The sequence below is a fragment of the Hyperolius riggenbachi genome, chromosome 4 (assembly GCF_040937935.1).
Source record: "Hyperolius riggenbachi isolate aHypRig1 chromosome 4, aHypRig1.pri, whole genome shotgun sequence".
NCBI lineage: Eukaryota > Metazoa > Chordata > Amphibia > Anura > Hyperoliidae > Hyperolius > Hyperolius riggenbachi.
In genome coordinates, this window is record NC_090649.1 from 295825953 (window position 1) to 295847089 (window position 21137).

General features: G+C 42.3%; 1 protein-coding gene across 6 annotated transcripts in view; it reads right to left on the bottom strand.

Moving 5' to 3' along the window:
* Positions 1–534: 534 nt before the first annotated feature.
* Positions 535–21137, bottom strand: part of LOC137503873 (ethylmalonyl-CoA decarboxylase-like) — a 37742-nt gene continuing 17139 nt past the window's right edge. For 2 of the 6 annotated variants that reach the window (XM_068231490.1, XM_068231489.1), the window contains exons 2-6: positions 15337–15558; positions 11903–12045; positions 6433–6485; positions 2192–2272; positions 535–1117 (exon numbers count right to left, since the gene is read on the bottom strand). In XM_068231490.1, the coding sequence (XP_068087591.1) occupies positions 700–1117; positions 2192–2272; positions 6433–6485; positions 11903–12045; positions 15337–15556 (915 nt within the window). In that variant the 5' untranslated portion in view covers positions 15557–15558 and the 3' untranslated portion in view covers positions 535–699. Of the gene's footprint in view, positions 1118–2191; positions 2273–6432; positions 6486–11902; positions 12046–15336; positions 15559–18406; positions 18454–20003; positions 20088–20357; positions 20404–21137 lie in introns of those variants that run through there. The other 4 variants (XM_068231486.1, XM_068231491.1, XM_068231487.1 and 1 more) reach the window with 4 other exon arrangements.

Here is a 21137-nt window from a genome sequence, read left to right on the forward strand (position 1 = left end):
ATGCCAAGAAATTCACAACAAGTTACAACTCAATCAGAGAAGAGCATAACAATGCTGGAGGCGCCCAGGTATGTGAAATAGTGTTTAAAAAAAGTGTTGGTCTTACCTTAAAGTGTACCCGAGGTGGATATTAATGTGTAAAATGGGACACAGAGACATGTTCACTTTCTAATGCCAGGCCTCTGTGTCCCCTCCGTGCCGCAGCTTGTCAGTAGATAATGGTGAAAGGGCATCCCTTGCAGTAGAGGCACTCCTGCGTAATGCCCCTTACCTGCCCCTCAGAGGCTTCTCACTGGCTCTCCTCCGCCCCCTTCCCTTCCACTCAGTGCTCTCGGAGGTGCAGCATCGTAACCTCGGGATCGTGGCCATATTTTTTTTTACAACGAAAAGAAACTGAAGTAAAATTTTAAAGGGTTTCATCAGACAAAGAGATTATGTTCAGGCAAAAGTTTCAAGTTGCAGCTGTCAGGATAGAAGTGGTTAGCAAAGGAGTTTAGGTTAAAACTATTCAAACTAAGTTGCTTTTAACAAAAGTTGTTTGTTTAATATGTGGTTTTATTCAGTTTTATGCAATCATTTATTTTTAGGCATTATTATGTACTGTAGTTGGCATTAAACACATTAAACGCAAAGCGTGCAACACAAGGAGTGCAAGTATTTTATGGTTTAGGCTGTTACCCGACTGTTACAGTTCTATTTTCAAGAATGTTTTCTCTGATGTGTTTCTTTTGCTTCTAATAATGCTTGTAAATGGGCAGCACCAGCCCACAATGATCCAAGTACATCTTTCTCAACCCTCAAAGCATCTTCCATTAACAATTCTCTTCCAGAGACCATCAATTTCTTCAGTGCTCTGGTCACCTCTGCTGCTCCTTTAGTGTATGATGATATCCATGTTTGTGCTTCCTCCAGTGCACCATCAGCACCACAAGATAAGACCTCATCAGCCAGGCCTATGTTTAACGCCAATTCAGGATGAAGTCTAACCGCTCCACTGAGTAGCTTCAGGGCATGTCTGCTCTCAATAAGCTGAGTAAATCTATTTGCTCCTCCCCAATCTGGAACCAGTTCCATGTGTTTATGCACAAATCGTATTTCACTTCCTTCTGTCATCAACCTGCAGAATAAAAACATTATAAACAGTATTTTTTATAATAAAATATTTCGAATTTTGAATACTTCAGTACTGTATTTTCACAAGTGTAACCATTAAAAGATCTCCGCATAAAAATGTATTACACTGTTACAAAGCAATAGTCCAAATGATAAAAATATCTTCATTTGTTAAACCTAAACTATGAGCAGATGTAAAATAAACCTTACTTTGCACACAACTTTATTTACACATAGCTGCAGCACAAATTCATGCCACAATTCAATTTTCCTATACAATTGTTAAATTGTATAGAAAAAAAAGGAAAATGGATCGATTTGGTTAAATCGTGTATGGTCACCAGAAGGCTACCACTATACTAATTATATATATGTAGCCCCTTGCCAGGGCCTTTATTGTTGCCTGCAACCCCTTGCAATTTCTGCAGAACCCTAAATAAGGGTACCCTCAGATGGTCTTCTACTTTTACCTAAGTGGTAAGGGGGGGGGGGGGGGGGGGGGCGCCATATGCATGTACCAGTAGAAATACTCAGCAGTAAATTCGAAAAACAAATTTCCCACTGGGGCTTTACTTGAATTTCCCTGCCGAATCAGTATTCCACATGATGTACAAACAGGAAGCAGCAGTGGAATTTTACATAAGCCACCAACAGGGCTCCTAATCAGTACCGTGGCGACAAACTGGCATGCAGCAGTCTGAAATTAAACTAGTAGAACAGAAGACTAGAAAATCCAAATGAATTGCGACGTATGGTTGCATGCATTTTTTGCTCAACACAGTGAGATTCCATTCATTATATATGGATCATAGGATCGCAACCACATCGGGGAGAATCACCTAGCAATGCAGTACCGTGCGATTCAAAGGCCAGTTGCGTTGCACCCAGTGCAGAATTGTAAATCAGCCCTTACAGTGGCTAGAGGAGTTTTGAATATCCTTATCACTTGCTTGAACTTGCTGAACCAACCCTAGATAGGAGGTACGTCTAAAGTTTTATGCAAAAAAAGAACAAAAAAAACCCCAAAAAAACCTTTTAAATCTCAGTGAACCTTTAATGATGAAAACGTGGAAGGTACCTGAAATCACATGCTACACATAACTCAGCACCTTCGGCCTCTGCTTTCCCTTCAACTAATGCAACAGTAATGATAGGCAACCTAGATAGAATAAAATCATGTTTTAGTACATATCCTTTCCATTAGCCTCTTCAGAAGCAGAACATTTTTGCACCACTTTCATTTTAACAAGAAATGTTAATTTATTGTTTGTTTGTGCTATACATCTGAATTTTTTTTCTGACCAATAGAGCATCCTTTCAGTAATAAAAGTATATGCAGAAAGTATATGTTTTCCATTACAGAGTTACAGACTACCCAGCAAGCTCATGGTTAACCAGAACTCCTAGAAGTGTGTAAGGGACTACAAAGGACCAAAAAGCCCTCTTACTAAAATGTTTGCCTTCTTAAAACAGAAGGTATATGCAATAATTCAGGTTGGAGTGAGTATATGATGTCTCCCACAATGCATCACTGCTGAATATACAAATCATCCTTTCTTGTCCATGTAAGCTAACCACACCTCCAGATCCGCTGGAATGCAATGATGTGTCAGCATGTTATTTGTACAGAGCCACAATAATCCAACATGCATATAGACTGTTTCGAATTGGTTGATCCTCATCAGTGCATGGCGTGGATTCATGTGGCTCTATGGAGTAGTCCTTGAAACACCCAGAGGTACAGAGTACCCAGCAAGGTCATGGTGAACCAGAACTCCTAGTGTGGTAGGGGCTGTTTTAAGAAGGCAAACTTTTGTTTTGCTTAACATTTTAGTAAGAAGGCTTTTTGGTCTTTTGCGCCTCTAAACACTCCTAGGAGTTCTGGTTCACCATGAGCTTGCTAGGTAGTCCTTAACTGTGGGTTTTTCAAGTCCTACTCCATAGAGCCACATAAATGGGCAGCTGAGGTGAGAGCGATATGAAGGCTGCCATATTTATTTCCTTTTAAGCAATCCCAGTTACCTGGCTGTCCTGCTAATTCTCTGCCTCTAATACTTTTAGCCATAAACCCTGGACAAGCATGCAGAAGATCAGGTGTTTCTGACATTATAGTCAGATCTGAAAGATTAGCTGCATGTTTGTTTCTGACATTATTTAGACACTACTGCATCCTAATAGACCAGCAGGACTGCCAGGCAACTGGTATTGTATAAAAGGAAATAAATATGGCAGCCTCCATATATTTCGCACTTCAGTTGTCCTTTAATTCATGCCATGCATTGATGAGGATCAACCAATTTGAAACAAAGTGCACAAGTGAAAAAAGAGCATTGTGATTTACATGTTAATCACGGTGCCTTGCAATCCGCAAATTGGAAACGCAGCTAGTGGAAAAGAGCACGTAGAAGTGTAACTTTAGCCAAACATTTTCATTTTCGCTTTGAATAGCGTGAGTCTCTGCAATGGGTTTTGTTTGGTGGAATCTCTTCTCAGTTTTTGCTACAGTTACACTATCAATGTGAATTAAATGAATATAAATGTATTCACTGGGGGGCAAAGAAAGCAATAAAAACATATTTAGTACTGTGGAAATGGGTAACATCAATAGTGTTCCCAACTAAAATGTTCTTCAGTTACAGTTTTGTCAATTAAAACGCACTTGAACTGTGAGGGCTATGGAGGCTGTCAAATTTATTTCCTTTTAAACAATGCCAGGCTGTCCTGCTGCACCCCTGACACTAATGCTGGGCATACACGGAACGTTCTTGTGCCGGTATCGAGCCAGCGGCTCGATGCCGCCGCGTCACCGCTCTTCCGCACGGATCGATTGCCGCTCGTCCCCGCGGAAGCGGCTAACGAGCCGCTCGTTTCTTGACATTGTTCTCCCCGCCGGTATCGAGCGCAGTATCATCAGGCTCGATTGATAAGCCTCCCTCCTAGAGAAATGGGGGGAGCAGGCATATAGCTAGAGAAATGGGGGGAGCAGGCGGCATATAGCTAGAGAAATGGGAGGAGCAGGCATATAGCTAGAGAAATGGGAGGAGGAAATGGGGGGAGCAGGCATATAGCTAGAGAAATGGGGGAAGCAGGCATATAGCTAGAGAAATGGGGGGAGCAGGCATATAGCTAGAGAAATGGGGGGAGCAGGCATATAGCTAGAGAAATGGGGGGAGCAGGCATATAGCTAGAGAAATGGGGGGAGCAGGCATATAGCTAGAGAAATGGGGGGAGCAGGCATATAGCTAGAGAAATGGGGGGAGCAGGCATATAGCTAGAGAAATGGGAGGAGCAGGCATATAGCTAGAGAAATGGGGGGAGCAGGCATATAGCTAGAGAAATGGGGGGAGCAGGCATATAGCTAGAGAAATGGGGGGAGCAGGCATATAGCTAGAGAAATGGGAGGAGCAAGCATATAGCTAGATAAATGGGGGGAGCAGGCATATAGCTAGAGAAATGGGAGGAGCAGGCATATAGCTAGAGAAATGGGGGGAGCAGGCATATAGCTAGAGAAATGGGGGGAGCAGGCATATAGCTAGAGAAATCGGGGGAGCAGGCATATAGCTAGAGAAATGAATGGGGGGAGCAGGCATATAGCTAGAGAAATGGGGGGAGCAGGCATATAGCTAGAGAAATGGGGGGAGCAGGCATATACTATCACCTGTGCAAATCAAAAAAAAAAAAAAAAGTGAGTGCACACCAATATTATGCCTGTAAGCCAGTAATTAAAAATAACAATAGCTTGTGAATACATTCACTATCCTGCGGTGCAACATCCAGATGAGAGACAACAGTTCATACATATATTCAAGTAGAAAGTAAATCCAGGAGCAACACGCTGGCTGTTATAAACACACTTCTCATAAGCTTTAATCAACACAACTTCCAAAGGCAAAAACAGCAATTAAAATCTATAACACTTATCGACAATGCAGATTGTAAGAGAGGTGTGGAGGAGGTCGATGGTTGTTTTGCCCTGCAATGTGGGCTTTTTTTAATTGCTGTTTGTGCCTTTGGAAGTTGTGTTGATTAAAGCTTATGAGAAGTGTGTTTATAACAGCCAGCGTGTTGCTCCTGGATTTACTTTCTACTAGATTATATAGACTATCACCTTTCCTGATGCCCACCGCTCCCCCCGTACTCCTCTCTGCCCCCACGGCTCACCTAAAAGCCCCCCAGCAGCCTCTTCTGGGTCGCAGAGGTCGGGCTTTACTGCGCAAGAAGCTGGCCGGGCTGCACGCACCCTGGCACTCACACCAGTGGCCGGGAGCACGCTGTGCATGCGTATGATGTTCTCTGCATGACGTAGTGACATCATACACATATGCAGAGCACCCAGTCAGTGCCAGAAATGAATATGGCAGCCTCCATAACCCTCAGTTCAGTTGTACTTTAAAGTGCTGCCAGATATAGTGCCCTATTGCTGTTCTTCCACCATAGTGTCCTCAGTAATAATGCCCCCCTCCTCCTTCCCATATAGGGCTTCCCCTTACAGTGCACCCAGGATAGTGCCCTAATTTGTCTGCCTTTATAGTGCCCCTTTTATAGCTCCCTCAATTACTGTGACCCCCTTATAGGTAAAAAAAACATGGTATTTCCCTCCCCATACTACCCCGTTTTAGTGTCGCCAGTGTCTTCCCCCACATATTGCTGCTGTTTTTGTGATCCCAGTTAGTGTCTCCGCCATGTAGTGACCACTGTTATTGTCTTCCCAGTTTCTTAACCCCCCCATAGCACCCACATTACAGTGGCCTCACCTTGGCCTGCAGAGCTCTTGTGAAGCATGTTGCTTACCTCCCAAGGTCATCCCTGATTGCAACCACCTTACTCAGAAGCAGCCACCAACAATCTTTCAAGTTCTAAGTGTGGCAGCTCTTCTGCTCCTTGTCACTGCTGTTATGCGTTACCATGATGCCAGGAGTGGGTAATTGAGTTGGTGCATCAGACTCAGAACTTAAAAGATCGCAGTTGGCTACATCTGTGCAAATTGCAACTAAGTAGGGACAGCTGAAGAAGGTATACATACATTCTGTTTTCCTGATAGCTATGCAGTCAGGAAGGCAGCCTGGGGCACCCAAACAATGATGCCAGTGGGTGTTACTGATCCTTACTGTGTGAGCATACAGCAGGGTGATTTGTGGTCAGCAAGGATAGTCCTGTTTTACAAACTATTTACAGTTACATAAAGGAGCCTGATGGAACTAATGCTTCACAAGAATTTTCAGTATAACAATAAATATAATATACTAATTAACTGGAGTAACTCTTATACAGTACTTTTTTTTTCCAGTAACAGTGGTACAAAGTGAACATCAGTAATACCTCTGCAGTCTTGTAAGAATGTCCTGCATTAGCATCCATATCTTCAACTCATCCTATAGAAACAACAAAAAAACACAGCTGTTGCATAAAAAGATAAAAGTAAATGTATGCCATTTTTAGGAATGCAGTGTAGTGGTAGAATGCAAAGTCCACAGCCCTACATCAGCAATCACATTTCATTTTAATGAAGTTGCATGCAAATACTGATTGGCGTCTGGAAAGTTTAAGATGGCCACAAGCAGACTTAAAGTATTCCTGAACTGAGAGGGAAATGGAGACTGCCATATTTATTGTTATTTATCATATTATTGCCTGGCAGTCCTGTTGATCTCTTTGGCTGCAGTAGTGTCTTAATCAGACTCCTGAAACAAGCATGCAGCTAATCCAGTCCGACTTCAAGGGAACCTGAATGAGAGGGATATGGAGGCTGGCATATTTATTCAATTTTAAACAATACCAGTTGCCTGGCAGCTCTGCTGATCCTCAACCTCTTATACTTTAAGCCACAGACCCTTAATAAGCATGCACATCAAATGTTTCTGACAAAATTAGCTGCATGCTTGTTTCAGGTGTGTGATTCAGACACTACTGATGCCAGAATGAGCTGCAGGATGGCCAGGCACCTGGTATTGTTTAAAGGGAAATGAATATGGCACCCTCCATATACCTCTTGCTTTAGGTCCACCTTATAGTGTACCAGAGATGAAAATAACAACATAACTGGGTCTTCTGCGCAGAAGGCCATGACTGACGCGGCTAATTCTGTTACTGGGGCTGATCACGGCTGAACGGCAGACCGCGGGACTCAGACTGAACGGCAATGGGGCTGGAGGAAGCCCCGGGTAAGTATTAAATCTTGCGTTATTTTCATCTCTAGGTCAATTTAAGGAGGCCATACACGAATAGATTTTTGCCCAATGTGGCAAACAGATCAATCTCGCTCTGATCTGATCTGTGAGGGATTGATTCCCCCATACACTGCACAGATTTTTACTTAGTACAAATAATTACTTAGTATTTATATAGTAAAACATCCTCTGCAGTGCTGTACAGAATACATTGTCTTGTCACTTAAAGGCCTGTACCCACGTCACGACCATCACAGCGGATCTGATCTTCAGCCACTTCTGGTTCCTGGACGTGGAGGCTTACATCCACACTAGCTGCTCTAAAGGTTGCTGGACGTGAGGCCCACGTCCAGCACTAAAAGCTGCCGCCGTGATCGTGCTTGTGCACACGCGCCCCCCCGTTGCTCGTGCAGTCTTCCAATATTGAAAGATTGCTGCTACCAGCCTCCATATACCTCTCGCTTCAGGTTCCCTTCAGGGCTCATTTCCACTATTGCGAATGCGCATGCATTTTTCGCATGCAAATTCGCATAGCAGTACAAGTGAATGGGACTGTTTCCACTTGTCAGGATTCCTTTGCGTTTTTCTGTGCAGAAAAAATTCGCATGGCAGAGCCATCAGAATTCGCATACCGCATACCGCTATGCGAATCGCATACAATTTATTTAATAGGAAATTCGGATGAGGTTTGGGTATGCGAATTTTCATGCGAATTCGCATAGAAACAATGGAAAAGCACACCAGCACTGCCATGGTTAAATTCGCATACATCGTCATCCATGCGAATTCGCACGCGAATTCGCATTAAAAATCGCCTTGTCCCGCATGCGAATTTCGCATCCGCATGCGAATTTTTACCGCGGCGATTCGCACCGCACAAGTGGAAATGCAGCCTAATAGGAAATTCGCATGAGGTTTGGGTATGCGAATTTTCGTGCGAATTTTCATGCAAATTTGCATAGAAACAATGGAAAAGCACACCAGCACTGCCATGGTTAAATTCGCATACATCGTCATCCATGCGAATTCGCATGAAAATTCGCATGGACCCGCATGCGAATTTCGCATCCGCATGCAAATTTTTACCGCGGCGATTCGCACCGCACAAGTGGAAATGCAGCCTCAAGCTTCATGCATTCACTGAAATATGTCACCCTAATGTTTGTTAGTAGATCGCCAAGGCAGCAGTTTGGGGAATGCATGTTGGGCAGTTACAGCTGAGCCATGTGTGCTGTTGCATGGAGAGAAAAAGAGGGATGATACTGAATATGCATGCATCATCCTGCCACTTGGGCAACAGGGAAGGCAATGTTGCACATTTGTCACTTGTTTTAAGATATGTATCTCTGCATTGTAAGGGAAAGTGATTATTATTCCATACAACACCCAACACATTATCTGCCAACTTTTGTATGTGATAGCAGGGCGTCATCCCGGATTTCACCTGGGGTGAATCTTCTTATGTCATCTCAGGATAGAGTAGATTGGTCTGGTGCTGCAATTGACCTATTTAATTGAGGGAGTGATAACTCTTTCATATTGGAAATTATTCTAAAGGAGAAGAGGTGCTCACAACTAAGGGTTAATCAGGAGGAGAAGGATTCAGCACCTTTCCATAGACCCCAGGATTGTAAGGGCTCGTTCCCACTATCGCGAATCCGCATGCGTCCAACGCATGCGGATTCGCACATGTAATGCAAGTGGATGGGCCTGTTTCCACTGTAGCATTGTTAAGGTGCGTTTTTTTCAGCGGTAAAAAAACGCACAAACGAGTCAACGAATTCGCCTGCGAGTGGAATGCATGCGAATCGCCGCTAATGTATTTAATAGGGAAATCGCATGCGGCTTTGTCATGCGGATTTCCCCGCGATTTCGCGTGCGATTTCGCATGCTTTGCTATAGAGCTTTACTCTGGCAGTGACATGGTTAAAATCGCCTGGCTCCTTGCCATGCGAAATCGCATGCGAAATCGCGGCTAAACCCGCATGTGGAAACGCAGCCGCATGCGATTTCTTCTGCGGTGGAATCCAGGCGATTCCGCACCGCTACAGTGGAAACAAGCCCTAAGTGGTTATCATTTGTCTGCCCTTATTTATCTAGGGGAAGGTGTGAATGTAATCAAGTGTGACTCTGTAAACTGTTTGACATTTCTCCCCTTTCTCCCTCCCCACCACTGATGAAACTTTTGTTTGCTCATTGCTACTGCTAATTATAGCAATCCTTATCTGGCGCCCACTGGCATGATTCAGATGTCCCCGGCTCTGTGTATCTGGGGGATCCACACAAGGATCTTTAGGCTGCTAAGTCCTCTGCCAATAGGTGGTTTCAACTCAGGCCCCTTTCACACTGGTGTGTTGCGTTACCTTGTTTTGCCGCAGGGTAATGCTTCACCAAAGAAAGTCTATGGGGCATTTCAAACCTGGCGCGATGTGATACGATCTGCCGGATATGCCCGAGTTAAAGCAAAAGCAACAGCGTGTTTTTGGGCAACATGCATGGTGACGGAAGTCATGTAAGTTAATGGAAATGCAGAAATTTGAAATGTTTTCACGTTCACGTTGTGGTTTACATGTGCAGAAGCGTATTTTTTCAATACACTTCCACGCAATTCTTCTTTAAGCCACAAGAAGTGAGCGCTAGAGAGCCTTAGTTCCTGCTTGGTTTGCAGCCAGAAGGAAGATTGCTGCGGCAATCCCCGTAGGCTATTTTTAGCATTGCAGTGTGATGCGATCATTGCACCACACCGCTCTTGTACCGCCAGTTACCAAGTGTGAAACCAGCATAAGAGGTAGGGTCTATTATTCCATTCAATGTTATATTTCAAAGTACCCCTGAACTAAGTTTATAGTTTTCCAGTTTGCCATGTATGTATGTCAGCGGTACTGTGGCACATGTGACACGCCCCTTTGTGGTGTAGTTTCCGCCCCTTCACTTGCTCCTGACATTAACGCTTCCCAGCTCTCACTGTGCACTGTGTCCCAGTGTGAGCACTAACTTCCAGTGTTGTCACCATTTTGGTCGTGACAGCGGAAAATTCGAACTGTGGCGGAACGGGATCTTGAACAGAGGAAGACAGCGAGGAGATTCAGCAGATTGCAAGTAATGCTGCAATTTTTTTACAGGTGGCATTCGATTCTTGATAGGGCGGGGGTTTCCTCAAATACCCCAGAAGCGCTGCAGACCCATCTCACACAGGGTCACTGACAAAGGGTGAGTGCCCCATCTTAAGGGGAAAGTGGTGGCTATTACCAATGGCAGTTTTATAGATGAATTAAGGGGATAGTTTCTTAGTTAATGGCCAACCTCCTATGAGCAGGGCCTTTACTGCAATGGTCTACTGGGTCCCCCAATGAGTTCATCAATAAAACAATTTTACAAAAATTACAAAAATCATATTATTTCATGTAATATGATAAAGAGCTTAATGTGATATGTAGGAAATAATCATGCGCTCCCCCTTGTCCACAATGATCACACTTTGGGGCGTGGCTTGAGTGACGTCAACTCGTACATGCGTAACGTGTGACACGTACGCCAGCAAGTGCAGCCGAGTGGCGTCACTGCTGTGATCCCCGGCGCGGCGTTTTAATCCATTAGCAGCGGCGTGGAGGGTAATCTTAGACGGCGGGAGGCAGCCACCCGGGAGCTAAGTCCTCTTAGCCTATATTCTTGTAATCCATCCCGCTGCCTTACGAACAGCTTGTTTTTAACTTTTCTATTGAAATAAAAAGAGGTAATGCACGAATAGAGGCGGGTCCTCTTTTTTGTTTTTATCTCCATATTTCACACGATTGGGAAGGAGAGCCCAGCGGAGCCCAGCAGAGGTTGGAGGATATCTAACAGCCAGAGAGGCGACGGGGGGGCCAACAACCCACGGAAGTGAGGCTTGGTCACTTGAGACCTTAGGATCTGGTGAGTCTGTACCCGCAAGGGGATCTGCACTTGTATATTTTATCGAATGTGATCATTGTGGACAAGGGGGAGCGCATGATTATTTCCTGCATAGACTATCACCAGAGCAACCTGGCATATCTTGCAGCACCCCCACAAGATTTATTTTGGAGTTGTCAATTAAGTGTAACCTGAACAGTATAGGCCCAGAGAGGTGTTTAACATTATCTGAGCTTATTTCTATTGTGAGCGCTGAATTTATTTTTTCCATTTAATGTGATATGTATCCAGGTGGTTGAAAAGTGGAACAACTGCAAACAATTAGAGCCCCTGCTTCATGTATCCACCAAATCCTAATTGGTTGCTCTGGACAACTGCTTTACATGTAGTTTTCTGTGAACCTGTCTTGATAAATCCGCCCCATCGTTAGAGACATTGCATATACAGTAGATGTTATCAATGTATCCAGTTTGTTTAGTGCTGGATTAATAGCATGAGCCAGATTATTAAAGCAAAACCTTCACATGTACACAAGCCTGCCCATCAGATAACCAGCAGACCAAGAGGCAAACAATAATAGCCTTGCCAATTCACTTAGCTAGAGACAAAACCAGATGTACTTTATCATTTGCATGCCATTAATGCCCAAATTGTCAGATGAACACATTGTAATTGTTCTTCATCAGCAGTTGCAATATCCTTATGTGGATAGATATTGTTACTGAGCATACCTGTGGGTTGGCAAGAATTTTAGCTAAATTGAAGTCTCTCCCAGAAGAGAAAGTGTTCTCTGATCCATAAATAATGAGTCCTTTTCCTTGTTCCCACTTCTCCAGATCTGAAATCCATTCTTCTAATGCTATTATCATTGTTCCTGTAACATACATTTAGCATCTGTTAAAAAAGCACCATGTATCACCAACAAGAAAAAGACAATAAAGGTTGTTACCTAATACAACATGGCTAAAAGCAGATATGACCATGAAACTTATAGTACAGGTCAAATTATGCAACTGTTATGTGAGAACAGGCTAGCAAAATTAGTTCAGGCTGAACCTGCTAATAGGACATTGTACATGACTATCTCCGTTACCAGTGGAGATTATATTGTGAGCGCTTCTGAGGGCTGGTTCACACTCAGGCACTTTTGGGGAGCTTTTCAGCACTTTGCTGATTGTTGGCAATCAGCAAAGCGCTGTGACTAGTGTATCCCCATGGAATCATTCTCACTGCAGCGTTTGCAATTTACATAAATCGCAAACGTGCAGCATGCAGCATTTTGGCAGTGACCGTGATGTGATTCATGGTCTCTTAAACGGGAATTGCAAATCATCTCATTGATGCCGGCGATCACAGGGACCTGAGGGGGAATGAATGGGAACGAAGTTCCCATTCATTCATCTAACGATCAGCAGTGGAAGCAGTGGTAACAAGTGAGTGGGAGGGAACGCGGCAGCACGATCGCTCCTGCATTTGAGAATGATCACTGTTTTTAAACAAAAATAGTGATCATTCTCACTGTACAAGCACGGATTGGCTCAGGAGACTTCTGTCCCCTGCCACAATCCCCGTCTCTGGGACCATCGCGATCGCGGGCTTCCGCCTGCACGATCACGCGCGCAGCCCCACAAACTGCACGGACATGAGTCTCGCATCCCTGTGGCTGTAGCCGCAACAGCCACGGATGTGAGACACATGTCCATGTGGCTGTAATGGTTAAAGGAAAACTGAAATGAAAGAACATGGACGCTGCCATATTTATTTCCTTTTAAGCAATACTAGTTGTCTGGCTGTCCTGCTGATCCTCTGCCTCTAATACTTTTAGCCATAGACCCTGAACTAGCATGCAGCAGATCAGGTGTTTCTGACATTATTGTCAGATCTGACAAGATTAGCTGCACGCTTGTTTCTGGTGTTATTCAGACTCTACTGCAGCCAAATAGATCAGCAGGGCTGCCAGACAACTGGTATTGTTTAAAAGGAAATACATATGGCAGCCTCATCTACCTCTCACTTCAATTGGCCTTTAATCTTTGTGAAAATGCCCATTGCATGCCTTTGGTGAAAATAAATTTTTGCATGGATGCCGATACAGTTTTACACATTTACTCATTTATGCGAAAATATGTTCAAAACACTTAGCAAATTCCATAAGATTAATTTGATGGATGCATGTCATTTTTCACTGGATAACTACAAAAATAATTTGTTAGTACCCATAATCTAACATTAAATAAATAATATGCTTGAATAAAGGTACATTTAATTTAAGTTAACAGCAGAAAGTGCTGCATGTGCATTTGCTTGCTACATACAGTAGATTAACCACTTAACATCTCAGTCGTTTTCAGCTTATGCATCCGAGCAATGTTCACCTCCCATTCATTAGCCTATAACTTTATCACTACTTATCACAATGAACTGATCTATAGCTTGTTTTTTCCGCCACCAATTAGGCTTTCTTTGGGGGGTACATTTTGCTAAGAGCCACTTTATTGTAAATGCATTTTAACAGGAAGAATAAGAAAAAAAATGAAAAAATTCATTATTTGTCAGTTTTCGGCCATTATAGTTTTAAAATAATACATGCCTCCATAATTAAAACCCACGTATTGTTATTGCCCATTTGTCACGGTTATTTCACCATTTAAATTATGTCCCTATCACAATGTATCGCGACAATATTTTATTTGGAAATAAAAGAGCATTTTTTCCGTTTTGCATACATCACTATTTACAAGCTTATAAAAAAAAAATAGAGAGAAATATTTCATCTTTACATAGATATTTAAAAAGTTTAGACCCTTAGGTAAATATTTATGTGTTTGTTTTTTTTTTTATAGTAATGTTTTTGTTTTTTTTTATTAAACATTTTATGTGGGCATTTTTGGGAGGGTGGGATATAAAAGTGTTTTATTTGGGGAAATATTGGTGTAGTGTAATCTTTTTGGGTATTTACTTGTAGTTTTACTTTTTGGCCACAAGATGGCAATCTCGATTTTTTTTACATGACGTCACTCTAAGCGTACAATGTACGCTTAGAGGGACACAGCTTCAGAAAGAGCGAAGCTTCCGAGAGAAGCTGTCGCTTTTTCAGCGGGGGAGAGGAATCAATGATCGGGCTCCCTAGCCCGATACATTGATTCCGTGGCTACCGACTCCGCGGCCGGGAGTGCGCGTGCACGCGCGCGATCGGCCGCGGGAGCGCGCCTGTCCTCCTTGACGGTTTTATACGTCAAGGAGGACAAAGTGGTTAAAGAGGAACTGTCGCAAAAATCTTAACATTTAAAACACATACAAATAAGAAGTACATTTCTTAGTGAGTAAAATGAGCCATAAATGACTTCTCTCCTATGTTGCTGTCACTTACAGTAAGTAGTAGAAAACTGACATTACCGACAGGTTTTGGGTTAGTCCATCTCTCCATAGGGGATTCTCAGCATGGCCATTAGTCTTTCTAAAGACGCTCCCTGAAAAAGATTTATACAAAGATGCTGGCCAGCCTTCCTGCTCACCGCACACTTTTTTGGCAGTTGGACAGAGCAACTGCCATTTACTAAGTGCATTTTGAAAATAAGGAAATCCCTGTGAACCCCCCATGAGGAGATGGGCTAGTCCAAAACTGGTTCGGTCAGTTTTCTACTACCTACTGTAAGTGACAGCAACATAGGAGAAAAGTAATTTTACTCTGGAAGAAATGTACTTCTTAATTGTGTATGTAGTTAATTAATGATCTAAATAAATAACATTGTGCTGATCAACAAGCTGTCCCAGCTCCATGTCTGCTGGACTTGCCCAGGGTTCAGAAGACATAGGACTGGGACAGCAAGTTGATCTGGCATTTGGAGTCCAAGGAGTGCAGCGATACCGGGATCGGCCAGACGGCCATCACACGGGGTTGAGCCCATTAAAATTCTGGGCGCATTTTTATTAGACCGAATGTGGTGGGCCTACCACATGGAGCAGATTTCATGCTCCCTGAAGTCTACTACCATACGATTTAACTGTATCTGGGCGGACTGTGGGTCCTCCCTCGCTAGTGGGGAAGGACCCAATAGTGCCTTCCATTTGCAGTTAATGTGGGGTATACATACCAATCCCAATCAACTCTTATTACAGTATATCCTTTTTCCCAAACTCCTGTGACAGTTATAAATGACCATACCAGAGAACGCATTCATTTGAACAGGATTATGTATGCACAACTCTGCAATTCCATTTTCTCTTTTCAAAAGTTTCACTGATCCTCCTGAGAACTGAGCAAGTTTCCTCTTGATTTCTTCACCATGAAAACCATGGCTGCTGTTATAGAGAGACAGCGATCTGTGGAGACTCAGTATGGCTGCTGCTCTGTTCAGCGTACATCTCCATATGGAAGCTGCCATGACTGCAAATAAACACATAGAAAATTGAAATATTAGGATCTGGGAGTTTTCGGTGAAGATAACACGTTAACATTTTGATTCATGTTGTGGTATAAAAAAAATGTATACATTTAAATTTACATGGGATACAAACTATTGATGACTGTGTACTTTTACTGCAATGCATGGCAGTGCATGGCCATTGTGTTTCTATAGAGTTGATTCACAAAACGTACCGTTATCTTACTTGTTTTTCATCTTATCTATAAATACATTGTCAGCACTTGCCAAACAGCAAAATCTCTAAAATGAGTTAACATTGATTATCTTAACTTAAATATTTCTTTCTCAACTCAATTTTATAGTCTCTTTTTTTGCTCCTTGGACATTAAAGTGGACCTGAACTCTTGCACCGTACAGAAGAAAAACACCCTGTAAACAGGGAAATGCACCCTGTAAGTATTTAGAGAATTTAGCCTCTCTAATTCCTCCCTCATCTGTGACTAATCAAAAGTTGTAATTTGATCACTCAGCTGTGTCATCTGGCTGCTACGGCAGAGAGCTAATTGGTACACACTGGATGTTATCAACATGTCTGCTTCCATGAAAGCAGGTGAAGTAGAAATACTGCAGATTTATTACAGAATTTGAATCAGCTGTAACAAAGAAATGTTTTTCTTTAAAGGTAAGTATGTTGTTTTTGGCCACTAGATGTCCCGCCACTTTGTCTTCCTGTGCATACTGTTAGTTAGCTAATAAGAAGTAATGTGTATGTTTTTACTTTCAATTGGTCAGTGACCACAGCATCTCATTGATACCGGTGGTCATTGATCACAGGCACTTAGATCAGTGAATAGGAACGGTGTTCCCATTCACTGATCTGTGTAATAACGGGCGGCAAAACTAAAGCGTGGGAGAGCATACACAGGTGGGTGATCGCGGGGGCACGGGAACTGAAGTCCTATGAGGCATAGATATACTGCCTCGGATGGCATAAGTAGTTAATGAAGAAAGGACTAATATAATAAATTAAAGTTCATAGGCTGTCCTGATGCATTTTGTGGTCACACACAAACATCTTCAGAGGAACAACAAGAGCAAGTTTAGTAATAAATATATATTAGATGGTCAATAACAACCAGTCAGCAGAGGCACCATTTCCATGATGACAGAGATAAAGCTCTGATTTATTTATCCTTAAATAGACAGAATTTTTTTTTATAAAAATGAATAAATAAAAAGGAAACACAGGAAGGTTCTAAGCAGAATTGGTACCTTATGCATTTGCACCTTATCTGCTACATGTTACTTCTGTGCCTCTTGACCCTGAAGAATGACATTAGGGTATGTAAAAATTCCATACAGAAATATAAAGGGGAAAAAAGACTGAATCTGGGTTTTATAGATGTTTTCAGAATTCTACTTGCCTGCCCACATAGTATCAATTGTAAAGTTTGGTGGTGGATGAATGTTTTGAGCTGTCTGTAATTGTTTGGGTTTTGCTCCTTAATTTTAGCAAAGTTGCTGATTTTGATAGATTCTCTTCCAGCTGTTCTTCCGGCACCAGCTAATGCATCAAAAACACGCAAAAAGGCCCAACAACGGCTGTTATTCCTGCACCATCTGAAAAAGTTTGGCATGTTTCGTGCCCGTCTGACTAACTTCTACTCTGCCTCCATCAAGTCGGTTCTCTGCTCCTCTATCATTGTATGGTACGTAGGCACCTCCTCTAGGGACAAGCACAAGCTACAGAGAGTCATCAAAGATGCAGAGAAGATCATCAGGACTCCTATCTCAAGACCTCCTGTAGGACTCCAGACTGCAATCCAGGGCAGTTAGGATTGTACATGATCCCTCCCACCCTGGTAACCACTTCCTCAACCTACTCCCATTGAGTTGTTGCTTTAGTACCATTTCCATCAGGACCTTCAGACAAAGGAACTCTTTCACCCCCCAAGCTATCCTGACCCTTAACTCAGCCCCTTTCCCCCCACCCAATTTCAGCATACCCCTCCCCGTGTAATGTAAAATGTAATGTACAATCTACAATGTAGACTACAATGTGTAATGTAAACTGTAATATGTGGCTATCCCACCTCCCTCTGTTATGTGTACCCATGTGTGTGTTTGCCTATGAAGGTCAGCTGTGCTGTCTGTGCCAACAACAATTTCTTGTACAATATCCTGTACGTACTTGGTGAATTATATTCCCTTCTGATTCTGATATCAACACAGCCCTGCCTCAACACTCCAGTATCACTGCTCCTAGGAATACTAATTCCCCCACTTCAGTATAATATACAGTAGGCTGTACTAGAAACCAATATGTAGACTTTAACATATTCATATGGGGTAGAAACAGTTATGCAAAGGTTTCAGCATTTGTGTAAGAGAGTCAATGATCCCACAACATGTTAGTGGAACAGGGAATATGATTCTTTGTCACAGTGAACAACTGAGGACATCTCCTTCATCTTATATCAGGTTAACTTTAGTGCTACAGTATTTGAGAGAACTGTATCCTGCCAACTTTGTTACAACAGCAGTCTGAAGATTATTTGCAGTTTCAATATAACAATGCTCCTATGTACATGAAGGTCAATCATAAATTGTCTATAAAAAAGTGGATGTAAATCCTTGCAATTGTGGACACACACCAGACAAACAACAGATGAGTGCAATGGTCAGACTGCCAGAGCACAGCAGGCAAACTTCAGTGTTTTGCAATCAACCAGTATTTCTACTCACAATAACCTGAAAAAAAAATCCATTTTATTCAGGGATGAAAAATTCATTTAAAGAGGAGCTGTCAGCCATACTATCTCAGAAAAAAAACACATATATAGGTAGATAAATACTTGCTCTACTTACAGAACATATGTATGGCACTGTCCACGTTTTGCGTTTTAGTGATTTTTCTACAGTAAAAAAAAGAAAATCCTTCTTAGCATTTCCCATTTTAAGTGTGGCTATTTTGAAGCCAATTCTGATGTCATTTTCTCCCTTAGTCTCCTCAGCCTGATTTGCCCGCCCTCCACTATAGAAAGTGCATTGTCTCAGTATGAGAAATATTGGCCAGTCAGAGAGGAACAGAGGCGTGGAAGGGGAAAACAAGAGGGAAAATGGCTTCAGCCAAATTCAGCCAATCAGGCTGCATTAGTTAAGTCTGAGGGGAAGTACAGAAGCAAAAAAGGACAACCCAGCATGTCCTGCAACCTCCTTTTTGTGTACCAAATTTTGTGTGTCCCAAATAAGAGTCAGTAAACTGGGGAATGATAGTTTATCAACAAGAAAAGTAATAGAGATTTTAACTTTTGGTTTGCCTGGTTAGAATCCTTATTACTTGTTTACCAGATAAAAATAAAGAATTGATTTTATGCCCAACAGTTACTCTTTGTAACTTCAGTGGTAAGCATGATGCAGTAAATAAATAATAGTACTCTTTAATTGTCTTCCATAAGTTAGTCCATAAGGATAGTCTTTGGAAGATTTGTTTTTAGGGAGGAAGCTGTATTTGATTATGTAGCAACCTATGAAAAGTATATTTATAGGCATCCCTTATTAGTTTAGTTAAAGAGAACCCAAGGTGGGTTTTAAGAATACCATTAGGACACAGAGGCTGGTTCTGCATACAATGACCAGCCTGTGTTACTATACTGTATCTCCTAAGCAATCCAATCAGACTGATGGGAATATCTCCTAACCAATCTAATCAGATTGATGGGATCAATCCGAAAATCTGATCGATTTCATTTAATCCAATCCGATTGGTTAGGAGATTTTCATCTATTAGAAGTCCCGAACAACTATTCATACAAATGATCGGAAACAAAAGATCGTTCGGCAAATTGTATCATTAGTGGCCACCTTAAAATCTCCAAAAAGAGACAAACTGCACTACTGACGCCATCAAATAAATGTAATGACACATATATGGGACAGAAGAGCTACAGCCTTTACTCAGACCGCAATGGCTGTTTAGACATATATACAAAGAAGAGGAAGCTATGCTCATTCTGCTTGGGGATCATGATTAATTAACATGATTAAACTTGTGTAAGAATGCATATTACAAACAATAATGAAATGCTCTGGGAAACAATGTTATAAAAAAAACAGCTACTCCTTGATAGTACAGGACGCACAGGAGAACAACTGAGGGTGATCTGTATTAGACAGTGCTGATAGACCTTTTTAGAAAGAAATCATTCTCAAGATGGGAAGACCTCCCTAAAGTCTCCCATACACTATTCAGATTTCAATAGATCAGGCAGACAATTGATATCTCCCAGAAATGGATGGTTTACCTGGACACCACAGATATTTAATAAGATTTCAGCAAAAACCTGTTCATTTGATGAAGTACAAAACTATATAGCTACAGCTCACCCCCACCAATCCATTAGCTTCAATGCTTTAAATACAACCAATTACAAACTAAACATCCAATAGTGTGTAGCAGTTATACCCCCTTCAAAAACTGGACATCTGAGTGGCTTACTTCTGCTGAAAGATCTTCTGCCACTGGCACAGTATGGAAAAGACGCACTGAATGTACCGATGACTCAGATATTCACAGTAGCCAATCTCCACATTAAACCTCAGGCTATGTGGAAAAAAAAAACAGACAAACCACCAGACAAAAGTAAAGTTAAAAGGCTGATCAAACCAGATTTTGGCTTACCTCTTGAAAAAAGTGTGACTGATCACTTGTTAACATGGGTGTTTTGTGGTAACAAACTAAATGCAGTGCGTTGGGATGCAGAAAAACATTAAGAAAATCTGTAAGAAAAAATCCCCCCCCACATCGGGGGATACTTACCTGAGGAGGGGAAAGCCTCTGGATCCTAATGAGGCAAACCCTGTCCTCCTCCAAGCCAGAGAAGGTAAATATTGCCAATGCAGTAGCGCTTGTGCCACAACTGACACCCTTGTCGGCTGTGGTTTTCGGGTGCTTCCAGTCCTGGATCGTAGGGACGGAGGAGGACGGGAAAGCCTCATTAAGATCTAGAGGCTTCCCCCTTCGGAGGTGTGTGTGTGTGGGGGGGTGTTCTATAGACTGCACCGGCCAAACTGTGAACACCGCATAGGTATTACATTGCAGTGGCGATGGTCCGCCCGTTACATCCCATCGCAATGCGCCACTCTGAATGTAGCCTACGGTTCAGTAGTGCCTCTTTCTGACATTGCTACTTCTTTGATGCAGATTTTCAAAACGATAAAGTGTACTGACCTACTCAGATTGGTCCATTAAGCTTCTATCCACAGGGTTTTTAAATACAAAAATGCAACTAGAAAAACTGTGCAATCAAAATTCTACCAAATTAATGTTTAGTTTTTTCAACACAATGATAAAAACTAATTCCTGAAATGGGTAAGGCATTCCATCTGTCACTGTCCACAGCACTGTACAAGTGATGTGGGAACCTAGACTGAAGCAGACCACAGACGTATCGATATCTGCCAGATCGAATCTGCTAAAAAGTTATAACACAATGAGCTGCATTAATCGGTTAGCAGCAAATATTGATAGATATTATGAATGTGTGGGTATTGGCGGCAGATTGGTGGCCCATAGGGTTACACTGTATCGATTCCATAG